Source organism: Zingiber officinale, chromosome 3B, assembly GCF_018446385.1.
Source record: "Zingiber officinale cultivar Zhangliang chromosome 3B, Zo_v1.1, whole genome shotgun sequence".
Classification (NCBI taxonomy): domain Eukaryota; kingdom Viridiplantae; phylum Streptophyta; class Magnoliopsida; order Zingiberales; family Zingiberaceae; genus Zingiber; species Zingiber officinale.
In genome coordinates, this window is record NC_055991.1 from 77,476,301 (window position 1) to 77,492,773 (window position 16,473).

Below are 16,473 nucleotides of genomic sequence, written 5' to 3' on the forward strand. Positions count from 1 at the left end.
TCAAATTTTGCAATTTAGGAATCAACTTCAAGTTGCCGCAGCAGCCCCCATCATAACGGTAACTTTATCCTTTTGTTTCTAAAGCAAATCCTCATAATTTTTTTAAAGATTAAATCGATGTCCATTGATTGCTTCATCTCTTCTCCTGTGATCCCGTCGTCGAGGCGATTAATTTGAAGGTGTTTGCGTGCGCGATTCGATCCATCCATCGCCGGCGATTGCGATCCCTGAGGTAATCACTTCGACCTATCGCTCTTCTTCGTCTTCACTCCACTCGATTCGATTTTTGGCTGGATTTCATCCTTCCCTCGATTTCAGAGGCGAAAACTATTGATTCCACTGCACCAGCGCCTTCGTTTTCCGCAAAGGAATTTGATTGTTCATTTTGAGAGAAAGAATCTGTGGTATTTCAGATCTAGGTTTTTGACAAAAAAAAACAAAAGAAGAAGTATTTACTGTGGAGAAGATTAGGTTTTTAGTGCGCGTTTACCTTCTACTGTTTACCAAGTCTTTTTCTTTAAGGCATGAGACTCTTTAGACAATTCCCTCTTATTTTTCTTCTTTTTTTGCCAAGGTTTAGATTAAATTAAGCTTTTGTGTTAAATAAAGTACTGTTGCACACATTTATGCATGTTGAATGAGCTTCCAAAGTCTGTTACTTTGGCTTTTTGGAACCAAGGAAAATTTCAGTGCTATTTTTTTTTTTGTTTGTTTAAATCTCAACTTGCTGATTGTGGATTTCAATTCTAGACTTGGAGCTTACATCTATCATTGCCCAAGGATTCTGAAACTAATAACCAGGAGCAGGCATTCTGAAGCTGATACCTACAAGCTATCAGATACTACTAGAAGATGAGAAGGTTCTTCCCACTAAGATCCTCTACATCTAGTAGTGGAAGTACCAATGTTGCTGCTCCTGCACCGAGCAACAGGAAGGATGTAAAAGCTCCAACTTATGGTGATGCTCATGATGGATCCCAATCTCCCAAGGAAATTCTTAAGCCATGCAACCAGTGTCTGGATGAGGGTTCATCAACGCCATTTCTCCAAAGGAGTCTTTCATTCTCCTCAGGCATGGTGACTAGGTATGGTAAAGATGGAGACTTGGTATTTTTGCGTGACACTGTCGATTCACCTACCAACTCGGAGAATAATGCAAACCACATTTGCAAGTATCCTAATCAGTAAGCATCCAATTAATGCAACTGATTTTATTATGGTGCTTTCAGTTATCCTATTATTCTTATGTTCTTTATGTTGGTGACTAATGACCTACTACTAATGCCCTTTTAACTTTCGGTTATCCGATTTCTACTCAGTTGGGAGCATTCATGCTATATGGCATTCTCAAAGTTTATATTTTGTTCATTTTCCCTATATGAATAAATAAAAATTCTTTGTTCTCAATGATTTTTTTTCCCATTATCAAAGTGGATGCTAGTTTGCATATTTCTGCCACAATGTACTTTTATTTTGTCTTTTTTTGTTTAGCATTTACATAAGTTGCACATTTCAGCCACAAATACACCCCTTGGTTGTTATATTCTCAGTTTATGCTTGCTCATAATGTCATTTTATGTTATTGATCATGTGAGTCATGTTTAGATAACCAATTTTGTGTAGCAACGGAGAAGTTTACTTTGGCATTCTATGTTTTTTTTTTTAATAATCCAAATGCCTGGGCTTCATCCGACTAATCCTGGAGGTAGACGACCTTCTCCTTTTGCCTACTGGGTAAATCAGAGTACAGTTTATATACACTCTGAAGTCGACCTCCAGGATATTCTCCTCATTTAAGATTCGAACTTTGATCCTCTTAATGCTCTTCTGAGTGTTTTACCATTGTACCTTTTGCATTCTAGATTTGCAGTGGTGGTGACTTCCATTCAATATATTTACTTGTGTTGGTTGGCTTTCGTTGATTGTAATTGATTCTCCTTATGGAAAATAAATCAAATTCCAGAGCTTTGATATTATTCAGCAATTATCCCTGTTTGGCATCTTTCTGATATCATGTGCTTGATCACTGACAGCAGCCAATTTTCAACATCAGAAAGATTTTCAAGAGAAAATAGAGGCAATTTAGCTTCCATCCATGATGTAGAGTTCGATTCTTCAGGTTCAAGAGAACAATTTCTAGCAGAAATTTCTCCATGCAGTTCACCCATTCCATCAAGAAGCAGAGCAGATCGCTGTAGGAGGACTCCAAGCAAAAATGAATTTGATGGCTTCACAGATGGAGAGTATCAAATGGGCAAATCCAGTCATTATGACACTAGCTACTTTTCTGGTACTGAATTTGATAACTGTTTGGTGGACAAAAATATGCTCCCAAGTCTAGGAAAGCTGCCAAGATTTCAACACCTGAGATCATCTCTACTCTCATATGATAAAGAGAACAGGAGGAGCTACTCGTTCTGGGAGACGAATCATGTGCACCATCATTCTACTCGAGCTTGGACAAATGATGATTTTAAGCTACCTGCCCCTTCTAGGCAGATCAGAAATGCTGAGAAAATGTGCCATGCATTATCTTCAAAATTTCTTAAACCACAAGATCATGATTCTAGAACAACTATTACAATAGAGGAGGTGCACGATGAGATGTCGCAACCATCATTGTCTTCAAACTGTTTTTCTGAATTGCATGTTCCTGAAAATGCTTCCTTTGAGGATGAAAAGGACTCTTGCACAGATGCTAAGCTTATTGACATGATTAATAACAACCCACAGGAAGACACCACAGATGAGGAATTACAAATGAAAGTGAAAAGGTTGGAAGAGAAGCTTATGCTTCTTTCAGATGAAACTCCTGAAATGCTGATTTATCGGGAAGAGAACTCAAACTTAACGACTATGCTTCAAATAATTCATAATATCAATGAAGAGCGAAAGTGCTTGACACTTGAGCTTTCATCACAAATCAAATCTAGGCTTTCTGAGAGACATTCTGCAGAAGAAAGATTTAAACAGTGGAAAACAGAATTGGGCACTAGGACAAGGCGGCTTGAGAAAGAGAAGATTGATATACAGTCAAGTCTGGAGAAAGAATTAGACCAAAGGGAAAACGAATGGTCACTGAAGTATGCAAAATTTCAATCCGAAGAACAGAGGCTAAGGGATCATGTTAGAGAACTTGCTGAGCAGAATGTGTCACTTCAAAGAGAAATTTCTCTAGTCAAGACCAACAAAATAGACACTCAGTGTAGGATAATGAACTCAGAGAGGCAAGTCAGCGAACTGACTGCTAATTTGGAAAACATGAGAATAGGGAACACTGGCCTTCATCAGTCCTTGTCTGAGTTGCAGGACAAACAAAGAGGAACCGAAGAGGATCTTGATCATCTGAGGAGATGCAGCAAGGAAAAGGATGAGGAGAATAAGGAGTTGCAAAAAGCAATTATAAAGCTGCAAAGAATATGCAGTGGACAAGAGAGAACAATTGGTGGGTTGAGACAAGGACTTGATGATGAGTTAGGTAAGAAGACAATAGAAAATGGTGGTGAAATGGTTAAGTTGAAAATGGAACAATTGCGATTAACTGGAGTTGAGCAGATGCTGAGGAAAGAAATCGAATCCCACAGGCTTGAAATGGAATCTATTAGGCATGAAAACATTTCCCTGTTAAATCGTCTTCAGATTACTGATAATTGTTATGGCTACTCATTTTTCAAATTTGACCAAGAACTCCATTCCCGAGTAGCAACTTTGCAGGCTCATGGACTTTCATTACTTGACAACAGTAGCTGTTTCTTTAGTGAACTGTTAGAATTCATAAAATGCAAGAGGTATGATGAAGTAGCTAGCATGAATCTTGAGAGAATTCCAGTTGATGATTACATTCTGAAGTATCATAGTTTAAAGAGAGGTATTGAGAACTTGAGAAGAAACTTACAAGCAACAATGGTGGCATTAGATGACAAGTCGAATCTTGAAGAATCACAGAGGCAGACTATGGAAGAAAGTAAAATGAGGCAATTGAAAAGTCATGTCACAGAGGTAAATCTCAGTAGCTTGCTATCATGTAAGAAATAAGAATTAATCTCAAAATAAAAATAACTATTTGTTCCAATTCCTTGAATGTTTATTTGAAAAGATTCTCCTTGAATGCTTGATGATTATATTGTTCAGCATGTTACTTTGATGTGTACTTTTACTTACATAGGATGAAATGGTGTTAAACTTGAGGGCAGAAGCCATACTATCAAGAGTATTGAAAGAGAATCTGTTGTCTCGAGAACTGGAATATGAACAACTACAAGCTGATTTTGCAAGTTCTATAAGAGCTTGTGATGTCCTGCGAAATGCTAATCAGAGGCTACAGGATGAAGTTGCTTGTATTTCCCACAAGATGAAGGATTTGGAGCTTCAGGTACTTGTCAAAAATTATACTGCTAAACTACTACTCACCCTCAAAATTAAAGAAAAAAATTGGAAATGTTTTGATAGCTCACTAATCTAATTATCTTTGTTAGTATGTTGTACCCTTTTGTAGGCAATCCACGCTTGCATTTATATTCTATTGGACAATTCTATAGGCTATGTAACTGCTACATACTCTGACACTGTGAATTATAATGCAGGAAAATGGTACTGTTCTTATCTCATTGAAGTGGAGCTCTATTCTGTCTTTATGAACTACTCTATCCTAGTTCTCATGCATTAGTAACAAAATAGGCAGCCACATGACAATTAACCTCACCTTTGCCTATGTTGGCATACGTTGTCGACATGAACACGACTGGAGCATCTTAACCTTCAATTTAGATCTAGAAAATAAAATCTAATTTGTATCTTTGCTTATCCTAAACTCTTATCTCAAGTGTCTCAAGTGAACAAATCTCCTTTTCCATAATTATTTACAAACTCCTGGCTTATTGAGTTTATGTGTGAGCATTGAACAATGTCACATTCTTTACACTCTTGGTATGTATGTACCTATGCAAATTCAGTAACTTGGGCTAAAAACAGAATGATTTAGTCTATACTTTTAGAAAGGAGGAATTCGCCCTAATGTTTGTTACCTCAAGCACTCTGCCAGTGCAGTGATTGCCTAACAAACTTTAATGTCTCAATTTTTAGTGTCTATTCATTGTCATCGGTTTATTAATATACCGTTTACTGCTCTCACCTCAGTTCTACAGATCATCTCAGGATTACTGTCGTGTCAGCATACTGTTTGTTGTTCCTGTATGTGTATTCTAATTACATTGCTTAACTGAATTATCAATTCAAATCACAAATGACCTCAGACTTCAGGAACATAGCTCCTCGATTCCTTTCACCAACACCATCTTGTTCAGTTGATGCTCCTCGATTCTGTTTGATGAAACCTTGACCCAACTTTATTTATAGTTTGACAATAACGACTATTATACTAATTGCAGATGCTAAAGAAGGATGAGACAGTCACAAGGTTGCACCAGGAGCTTCAGACTTCCATGAAAGACCTTAATGTTGTTCAAAGCATGCTACAAAATGTGTCCACTGAAAAGGATGAATTGTGGGAGGAAGTGAAGCGGTTGAGAAAGATGAATTCGGATTTGGAGAATGAGATTAGCTGTTTCAGGAAGAAGATTGAGAGCCTTGACGAAGACATACTACTTAAAGAGGGGCAAATTAGCATTCTGAGAGACAGCATAGAAAAACCGTACGACACCATATACGGTGTGAAAGGAATGAAAGAATTCATCTTGGAATGATCTGCTCAAGAGTATATAAGTATGTTCTTCATGATCTCCTTTTTTTAGATGCAGTTTTGTGTATCTTTTTTTGAGATACACTATTATCTTTCCCGACAATTGGATTTCTTGAATCATTAATGAATTAGGATAAGCTCGATCATCTAATCTGTTGTGTGAAGATTGTGCCTTTGATGTGGAGGTTATTACAGTTCCTGTTATTCCCGACGAACTGTTCAAATGAGCTGATCTTGATTATCCACTCGGTAATATGGCACGCCCGCTAACAATGAACTAGTATGTATCTAAACTTCTTTAGATCAATTACATGGATGATGGATCATATGTTACTATTTTTATTTGCTCCTTGTGCTTTATTCGCTTTCTTTGTTATGTATAGATACTGTTTACTAAGATGGCGATTACTAGAAAGGATACACCATAGAGAAGAGGAAAAGAGGAGTGTTCTTGATCTTTTCTTTACATGTCAATTTCTTTGAATTCTGAAGGTTAATATGAGATTTAATTGATATACAATTCAATTAGTTAGACTGGTAGAGAAAAAAGATAATCTGGTATACGAAGCTCTCTCCAATACATAGTCCCAGGAAAGGGTCACTCTGCATTGTAAAAGTTTGTTTTCGAAACTCGAACCATAACCATCAGGTCACACATCAAAAATTTTATCATTACACCAAGGCTCATTTCATTTAGATTAGTAGAGTAAATTAAAAATTATTTAAATCTACCACAAGGTTTAGGTTTGAGTGTCCAATCTATTATCCATTTAATTTTCATTAAATTTGTATTAATTTGATAATTTCACGCTGATGTGGATGCTTGATATTGAAATGAATGATTTGGTTTTCTACCAATTTTATACAAATCTAACATTTGATGATAGACTTAAAATAATTAAGTATTAGTGAAAACCTATTAAAGAAAAAATCGAAGTGACACATCTAAAATTATATATGAATATATACATAGACAACTAATAAAAATTTAATTAATAATAATAAAATAAAAATTATTAAATATAAATATGATATAATAGGGAATCGAGTCCAATGGTATTAGAAGATTTAGTGGGATAAAGGTTTTGTTATTGTAAATATAATTAAACATATTACCAAACTATTGACCAAGATAATTTGAAAGTGATTAGGAAGATAAGTCATATAAAAAAATACTAATGATTTTTATATAATTTAATTCTTTATAATATGATTAACACAACATATAAACTTCAATTATGTTAGTTTTGAGATGCTTGATTAAAGGGACTTAAATATCAAGAATCACAACAAAATACAAATTCCCAACACAAATTCTTAATCATTCAAGGAATAAAAACAACAATAACACTAAACCTCAGTGCTCTTACACAGCTCAATTGTTTTATCTGTAGGGGAATGCAGTCTTCTAAGATAGAGATTTATTTGGATGACGGAGAGAAAAAAAAAGAAGGATAAAAATGAGTTATACAAGAATTTACTTAATTTCATCATCCACTCGGGACAAAGCTTCAGTTGTTCTCCTTCTGAGCTTTTATCTGTTCAATGGATTCCATAGCTTCTTCAAATGATTTCTGGAGGGAGAAAAAAAGCCAGTGAATCAAAGGACCAAACAAGTGTAATTTAAATTATCAGTGAAAGTATTAACTCAACTGTTTACAATTAGCCATCCTAATCTTATTTCAGTGTAGAAATTTATGTGGTGAGTTTGATTCATGGAGTAGAATGAACAAGGAATAAGTCTTCGATTTCATTTTTACAATCAAATGTGCTATATCCATGGGAATTGAGTAGAATAGTAATCCTTATGGCGACCAATACACATATTAATCGAGGAAGAGGAAAAATATGATAAAATTCATTTAAATATAGAGAATGATATAGTAGAGGATTGAACTCAATAGCATAGAAGGATTCATATATCTGGCCTCACTTAGTGGGATAAAATACTTGGTAGTTATTGTTGTAGTAGTAGTCTTTATGAACCAAACACACCATACAATTAATACACCCAAAGGAACACGAAAAGCTCTTAGAAAATGTAACAAATTAAGCATCCCGTGAAAGTTTCGGTTGATAATATTTGTCCAATTTCAATGCCTGTTATTTTAATTCGAACCTCAAATTTATGAACAGGAGTAGTAAACAATGTTTATAAATTGGAAGAAAATTATTAGATGAGAAATCATACCCCCGAATTGTTCATTTTCCATATAGTCTCCATGCTTCTCTCAACAACAACAGCACCTCCTAACAATATGCTGCACAGAATGAAGCATGTTAGTGTAATAAAAAAGAACACATGCAAATGACATTACGGTAGGATCGTCAGAGAGATAGAAGCTTGAAGGGTCCTGTTGTTTTGATACACAGATTCGTCTCACCATAAAATATTCTTGGAAGTATGCGACAACTCCAAGAGCATTCAAAGATGTGTAAAAATCATCTTGTCACCCCCTTTCTAATGCAAAGGGAACAACATATCTATCCGTTGATGGTTTCATCCTCCCATCGAGAGGCTATGTGATACCAACAAGAGTCCTATTCTTCTCCTCTTCATCCTACCTTGGGTGTCGCTTTGTAAGGAGGTCCGTGAAGTTGTGTTAGTTTCAAAGGAGGGTAGAGATTCATTGTAAATGTTGAAACATATCGTCGTTTTTTATTTTTAAGTTTTTCGTCTCATTTGGTTTCTTCTTTGACTCCATTTTTGGTTCATTCCGATATGGTATTCCAGACGGAAAACGGTGCCAAAGAACACTATGAAGGTAAACAAAGAACTAACACATGCTATTCTAGTTCTTTGTATTAAGAAACGAGCATTCCAGTTTAGGTTCAGTGTTTGGCCTAAACGAGTTTAAGCTCCAAAACTCAAGGTAAGAGTTGGTTCAATCATCCTCCAAAGGAAACCCTCTATTGTATCTAAAGCATGGTTTGAAATCTTGTACCAGGCGGTACAGTCTATATCATTCGAAACCCGATACTACAGTCTAATATACTCTGTTGTTGTGTCAATCATGTCGATGAGTAGCATGTTAAAAGAACACATAAAATAACGTTTGCTATCTTTTAATAGATTTTGTTCGGATAATACAATATCAAAACTGTATCATTCAAGACAGAACATAAAGTCCAAAATTGTGTTTTTGTGTTCTTTTCTTCCTTTTTATCCATTTCTTTTCTCTTCAATTCTCCACCAGTATCCTACTTGTATCGTACCAGGTGGTACAGTGGATATCAATCCGATAAAATATTGAAATCTGATATTATTTGGCACAGGTAATCTAGTCTATGTTGTCGTGCCAATCATGTTGGCGTTCAAGATGAATTAAAATAATGTTTGTAATCTTTTTATATACTCTGTCCATATTATAATTGTGTTCTTTTTCATCTTTTTTATTCATTCCCTTCCTCTTCGATTCTCCTAAACATTTCCTAATTAGGTCTAGGAAATCGATCTCATGTAGCAGCATATCCTAATTCCTAAACATTTGTAGTGAACAATGATCTAGAAAGCAGAAGAATTGTAGATGCAAATTCGATTGAATTGAAGATTTAGCAGAAGAAGAATACCTCGCGAAAGCCATGCCCACGAGAAACCCTCGCGTCGTTATGAGTCGGAACAGCATCGCCGCGGCGTCCACGCGGTCTCCCGCCGCCGGCCTGCGGTAGCCATACTGGCGCCGCCCTCCATAACGCGCCGAAGAGTAAGAAGAAGAAGAAGGCCCTCCGCGGTTCCAGCGATCGGAGGAGCCGCCGTCTCGGCAGGCGCTGTCGTAGTCGGCGCGCCTGCGGTCGTCGAGCAGGACCTCGTAGGCCTCGGAGGCTTGCTTGAACTTGAGAGAGGCGGCCTCCCGGAGGTCCTCGGAGGATTGGGAGTGGCGGTCGGGGTGGAACTGGAGGGCGGAGCGGCGGAAGGCCTCCTTGATCTCCTCCTTGGTGGCGCCGCGACTCAACCCTAGGGTTCGGTAGTGATCCATCTGCGATCGGGGAGAAGGAGAAGGAGAAGGAGGAGGAGATTGAAATCCAGAGCCATGGAATGGAAACCAAAAGGGCTTCGAATAATCAAAACGAAAGGCTTCTAAGGAACCAAGACTCAGTTTTCTTTCCATTAATTAAATTATTAATAATATTATGGGTAAAAATCAAAAGAGTAGTTTTTTATAGCAAAAAAAAAAAAAGCCTCCCATATTTTCAAACCTTCATAGGAACGTCCACTTTAATTTTTCTGTCATCTCATCCGACCAACCATACAATTACTCAATTATCATCCCGCTTGAATATTGAATCGAGGGTGCATTGTATTGGCTAAGAAACTATAGCTACATAGTAGTATGTATAATAAGTATGAGTTCGTAACTATTATAATATGAATGATATATAAGCACATCAAATAATTATAAAATTATAACTATTATCAATATTGTAATAATTATAATTTTATAACCTGAAGATTTAGGTAGAAAATATAGGCGTGAGATAATAATGATAACAATGTATTAGAAAATAATTGAGATGTATATGAGTTACCGGTAGGGTGAAATGTTATTTTGATAAAAAAAATCAAAATGGAACACCCTTTTAATGATTCCAAAATATAAGGACACTCTTTTTATTTTTATGAAATCATCATACTCTTTTTCATTTATTATCAAAATAACATTCTATCTCATTTTTTTTAAAAAAAAATATCCTCTTTTTCTAATATTATTGTAATAATTACGATGTCATTCCTGCTATAATATATGTTCTTCAATTCTAATCAATACTAATAATATTATATTATAAATAGTTACTATCATAATTACTACAACATAGACAATTTATTTCTAACAATACTAATCAATATTATATTGTAATAACTATAAAATTATAGTGGTTATATAATTGTAACAGTCATCTCTTATCAATATTATATTATAATAATCACGAATCATAACGGTTTATTTTTATCATCTACATTTTATAGCACCAATTGTTATAATTGTATAATAGTTATAAGATCATAACTATTATAGTTGCATAGTCAGGTTGTGATATTTAAGTGGCACATTGTCACATGAGAAGAGTGATCAAATCCCAAAAGGAACAATTTCTTGTGGAATAGAATTCCTCTCATCTAAAGAGGTTGTTCAGTCACCTTGATTTATTCCTTTCATCTCGCTATGAGACCGACGGTGTGGGACGCTTGTGGTGAGTGGATTACCTTTTGTCACATAATTACTATATCTGTGTAATAGCTATAAGATCGAAAAATTACGCTGGAACATCTTTTGAAATTAAAAGATGTTTTTTAAAAAACAAAAAATGGTTCAATATTTTAGAAATGGGAATAAGAAATTCATCAAACACAAGTTTAAATATTTTCAATAGTCGCCAATCAAATAAAGAGTCAAACAAGGGAAAGATGCTCAACGACAACAACATAGCAGTCTACCTTAACAAGGGCCAGCTAGAGTAAATCAGAGTCACCGAGTTTTTGTTTCACAACTAAAACAAGATTCTACAACTCAATCCATAAACACTGGAGATTTCCTCAGTTTTATTTTCTAGTCGCGACTCACTTAGCCATCATGACTTTGACAAACTCGTCATAGTTGATCTGGCCGTCGCCATCAACATCAGCTTCACGTATCATTTCATCGACTTCCTCATCGGTGAGCTTCTCTCCGAGATTGGTCATGACATGTCGAAGTTCAGCGGCAGAGATGAAGCCATTCTGGTCCTTGTCAAACACTCTGAAGGCCTCCTTTAGTTCCTCCTCTGAATCTGTATCCTTCATCTTGCGGCCCATCAAGTTGAGAAACTCTGGGAAGTCGATCGTGCCATTTCCATCTGCATCCACCTCGTTTATCATGTCTTGAAGTTCGGCTTCTGTGGGATTCTGACCCAAAGAGCGCATGACAGTTCCGAGTTCCTTGGTTGTGATGCAGCCTACACAAGAAAAGTTCTATAGCTTTTTCAAATGAATGCATAGACCATTATCAACAGGTAAGAGAACTTGTGGATCAAGCCAAAATTCAGCTACATCCAAGAAAACCAATCCTCTTCGGTAAATTAGATTTTCTGGTTATGTTCTGCTAAGAAACGAATGGCGAGTGGGAGGAAAAATCCAGTAAGGTCAGTCGAGCTCATTGGTTTATGATCCACTTGATCATTCAACTAGCAAAAGACAAGTTCAGTTGTCATAAAGACAAGGACATGGGCATAGTGTCAAAATCATGGTTGCCAAAGCGAAAAGCTAGAAATGAAGTCCACAAATAATCTTTTCCAGGAAGACAACAAAAATCTTCAATACTACCAGCATTAAACTGCAGAAAAATTCTTTTGAAAAAGAGCATGATTTTCACACATACTGGACTGATTCTACTCTTTGATCACCAACATGGAAACTCTTGGATGAGCTAACTTAGCCAACAAAAGGATATATGTATTCGACTCTCTGACCACAAACTTATCAATGCCCCCTATATGATAATCAAACTGACCATCAAATACCATGGAACATTTTGGTATCATGTCTTAAACGAAAAGACAAAAATTACTCTACCAATGAGACTGTTCATCTTCCAAAAATGCTTCATGCGTATATTTGTGAAAAAAATATTATCCACCCAAAAGAAATGTAGCGATTGTTTATGCACAGATATGAGAAATTAGTTACCGAACTATTGACAAATTAGGTATGGCTAAACCTTTTATCAGAAATCCACATAAAACCCTACTGGAATTTTACTGTTTCCTGTTAAAGGTTTTGGTAATGTACGATAAATGCTATACATATCTGATATTCATATATATAAATACAGCAAATATCTCCATGATAGAACATAATGAAATGGTCACTATGCCAAAGTATGAAAGTGTGTTAGTCTAAACCTTAATTGGTAGAATTTCAAATATCATTCACGCGTAAGAATTGATGTCACCTATATTCGGTTGAGTATGTCATGACGAGAACAATGGATGAGTCTTTATGCAGAGGCTTAATTTATCTCGTGGTAATACCTTGGAAATATCTTTAAATCTTTAAATTTTAAAAATAAAGACAATTAAGAGTAACTAATTCTCAAGAAGCATAAGGAAATTGACTTCCATTAAGCTATTGACCAATCAAGAGAGCAGGAAATGACCCAAGAGACATATACAGCCGACAATTTGATCAACTAGTGTAAATGTCTTTTGATTGGCTGGTCAGACAGGTTAGATCTTAAAGCTAGTATAAGTTTAAAAGTCAATAAAATGAGAAAGCAACCATTTTATGAAACTCAAGTAGTTAAAAATACAATTTGAAAAAACAAGTTGTATGAACTGAAAAGATGCTGGATATTTTTTCCCAATTTAGCTGGTTATATCTATTATGCAAACAGTTTATGTGTCGTTTAGTCTAAGCATGATAAGTTATGTGATACACATTATAAGTAGAGTTGTAACTCAGTCGAGCCAAGCTAGACTATGTTCAAACATGTTCATTTTTCTTATCGAGCATGTTCAAGTTTGTTTATTGTTTGAGCTTTGTAAAAGCTAAGACATTGCCGTGTTATAATTTAGTTAGAACATTGATCCAATAAATGAAACTCCTATCCTTTTCTCTCGTTTTAACATATTATAGATAATATGAAATCATAAAATTTCTAAGATATAAAAAATAAGAGAAACAAATAATACCATAAATATATACATTAAGATCATAATCGAGCTTTAGGTAAGTTAATTAGCAAATTTGTTCATGAACTAAAGTCAGTAGTGTTTATGATTGTTTATTTTATATATTTTTAAACATTGACCAAACATAACCAAACTCTTATAAAGTCAATTACTAAGCTTGTTCACAAACATTCTATTCATCTACAATCCTAATTATAAGTCACCAAAACAGATGCATATATATTTTTTTAAAAAAAATATGAAAAATAAAGACATTTGTCTTACTTTTTCTATTCTCTGTGCCATTCTTCATTTAACAAAAACAATTGAAAATAAAATAGCAAAGAAACACAAACATTGAAAATAAAAAAAAACATAAGCTTGATACTCAGTTATACTTGAGTATTTAGTCATGATGAAACAAAACTCAATTATCAAAGGTGATCTCCATGAAACTAAAATAGCATGATGGAGAAAGTAGAATATCAAATTACATTCACATATGATCCATAATCATAAAAAAACACAGAACATGACACAATTAGAGGGAGATTTTTTCTAATAATTTTTTTTTCTGAGCAATGGAAACATCAAATATGTAGACCAACATTTCAGAGATTATTTCTATTGGTGGCTAACTCAAATATAAACTTTGTGCACAGGAAACATATAGATCGTTGGGTCCTTAACCTAAAAGCATAAAACAAAGTAAAGAAAAATTTCACCTGAAACCTGATTTTATCAAACAAGATAAAGAGGATCGATCACAAATAAAACATTTCTGCAATCAAGATTACACAACACAAATTCAAAATATGCAATCTTAAGCGAGAAGATGCTATCCGTGTTCTAACGATCAAATCTAAAAGAAAACGATGTGAGTGAAGAAGACAAGGAAAAAAAATATCAGAATAAGTAGCGGAAAAAGGCAAGATTTGTTACGGATCTAACAAAATGTTGAAGAAGAAGAAGAAGAAGAGTAGAAATAGAATGAGACGGTGAGGATTTAACCATCGCCGTCCTTGTCGAACAAGCTGAACGCCTCCTTGAACTCGGCGATTTGACCGTCCGTTAGCTGCCCCGCCATGCCTGCTGCGCGATCGATCGATCGAACTCCGCGAGTGAGCGAAACGAAGCCGGGGAAGAGAGAGAGAGGGGGCGAGAGCGATTTATGTTCTGGAGCACGACTTAATGCCCATATAAAGTGTCCGCAAGGTAACCAACTCAGAGTAGTACCTTCAGGAGGACCAGTTCGGGACCCATGTAAAATTTGAATTCTGACGATCGTCACGGAAGGGTGGAACGACTGGGCGTGACTGGAAAAAATTTCACATTTTTCTTTTGTTATAGTTCTCCTTTCAAAATGCCTTTTTCATACATTTAATTTTTTTTTTTCGTGTGTGTTCTAGATTTCTTTTTCTAAAAATAAAATTTAAGATATATATACCTATATACGTGCCCATTTTTACCATACACATTCCTAGATGACCTTCACAAATACGAACACCACGATTCATTTTTGAGGATTTGAATGCTCGGACGCATCTAGATGTCCAGACATATATATATATATATATATATACACACCATGCACACTACTGGGTGCTCAGATACTCTCCCAGCACCCTCGATTCATTTTTTTGGATCGAGATGTCCGAGTAGGCATCTAGGTGCCCGGACACACAAGGGGCACTTTTATATATATATATATATATTTTTTTTTTTTTTTTTTGGTACCTTGGACGTAGGGGCGCAGTGGATTTAAAGTTATCTGGGATGCTAGCTAACTATAATTAATACAACAAATTAATTAATTTAAAAATAAAAATAAGTATATAAATATAAAAATATAGAATAAAATTATTTAATACTCGATACATACTATTCTATTATTAAAATTATTTTTTTTATTATTCTTAAAATCAAACTCATTAATTATTATATTATTAACTCCTATTCAATATAGATAATTATATAATATATTAAAAGCTCTTCTTCCATCAAGAATTATTATAACAAATTTTATAGTTGAAAATACTTGTTCCATTATTATTATAGAAATGGAAACAGTTAAAATATTTAGAGATTTCTCTTGTAACGCTTGATAAAATAGATTTATTATCTTCATTATCTTTTATATCAAATGTAATATGAATATGAAATCTAAAGACTTTATCGCAATCAAAAAACTACTAACTTCATCAAGTATTGAGTTATAAGACTTTTCATCCACTATATTTTCTAACACGGTAATCACAAAGTTACATATCAATCATGCAACAAATTAAGTCAAAATTTGAACTCCAACTAGTTTTCCCAAACCATAATAAATTTCTAATTTAATTCTTTTCTACCAGTATCACATTCAACAATAGTTTGTCATATGAACAACTTCGATTCTTTAAACAATATAACTCTGACATTTAGAAATGCGTTAATAAAGTTATAAATGAAATTTAATTTTAAAAGAATAATCAAATGAATACATTTTTTCAATAACTTTAGTTAATCCTAATTGAAGGAGAGGAATGAAAGAATGTAATAATATGTCATCTTTTAAGAAAAGAGTTTATAATTCATTACAAGTTCATCACATATATTTCTAGCATCATAATATTCTTATACTTGTATATTATGGATATGCAAGTCATAACAACCGAGAACATTTGGTATTTCTTTTTCAAGTATTACAACAGCTGTTAAATACTTGTTAAAATAATAAAAAAACAAATAAACTAATTCATTGAATATGAAATGAGGGTGTTAAATTAAAATCCGATTACGTTTAAACTAAATTCAATGGAGTGGAGATTAAAATTATATTGGTTCAAATTAAAATTAAACGATCCATTTAAAATAAATTAGAATATTTTTTTAAAAAATATATTCTCTTGTCTCTTCATCTTTTTCATGTATGTGCAACATCCCACTATCTTATGTCAACCCTCTTTCACATGCCAGCAACTCAATAGGACACGTCTCTCTCTTTTTTCTTTTTGTTTTGATTTTTATGTTTTCTTCTCTATTTTTCACCGCCAACAAAGGTGCATCCTCTTCTTCTCAGCCTCCCCTCACCTTCCTGACTCTTAGTAAAATCAAAAGTTTCGTGGGGCTGGAGCCCACCCTAGCCC

At 34.6% G+C, this 16,473-nt stretch overlaps 3 protein-coding genes across 4 annotated transcripts; 1 reads left to right on the forward strand and 2 right to left on the reverse strand.

Moving 5' to 3' along the window:
* LOC122056596 (golgin subfamily B member 1-like) lies at positions 1 to 5,844 on the forward strand. 2 transcript variants are annotated; one of them, XM_042618614.1, is made up of 5 exons: positions 1 to 232; positions 751 to 1,184; positions 2,037 to 3,999; positions 4,166 to 4,372; positions 5,388 to 5,844. In XM_042618614.1, exons 2-5 carry the CDS (start codon positions 853 to 855, stop codon positions 5,700 to 5,702), a joined length of 2,817 nt encoding a protein of 938 aa, XP_042474548.1. In that variant the 5' UTR covers positions 1 to 232; positions 751 to 852; the 3' UTR covers positions 5,703 to 5,844. The 2 variants fall into 2 exon arrangements, with proteins under 2 accessions (XP_042474548.1, XP_042474547.1); XM_042618613.1 differs by having other exon boundaries at positions 2 to 232; positions 2,034 to 3,999.
* Positions 5,845 to 6,990: 1,146 nt separating this feature from the next.
* On the reverse strand, positions 6,991 to 9,767 carry LOC122056597 (chaperone protein dnaJ 72-like). Its single transcript, XM_042618615.1, has 3 exons — positions 9,269 to 9,767; positions 7,890 to 7,959; positions 6,991 to 7,272 (listed from the first exon to the last, which is right to left on the reverse strand). The coding sequence occupies exons 1-3, from the start codon at positions 9,673 to 9,675 to the stop codon at positions 7,210 to 7,212; spliced, it is 540 nt and encodes a 179-aa protein (XP_042474549.1). The 5' UTR covers positions 9,676 to 9,767; the 3' UTR covers positions 6,991 to 7,209.
* A 1,268-nt stretch (positions 9,768 to 11,035) lies between these two features.
* Positions 11,036 to 14,511, reverse strand: LOC122056598 (calmodulin-2/4-like). Its single transcript, XM_042618616.1, has 2 exons — positions 14,354 to 14,511; positions 11,036 to 11,629 (listed from the first exon to the last, which is right to left on the reverse strand). Exons 1-2 carry the CDS (start codon positions 14,427 to 14,429, stop codon positions 11,256 to 11,258), a joined length of 450 nt encoding a protein of 149 aa, XP_042474550.1. The 5' UTR covers positions 14,430 to 14,511; the 3' UTR covers positions 11,036 to 11,255.
* Positions 14,512 to 16,473: the final 1,962 nt, after the last annotated feature.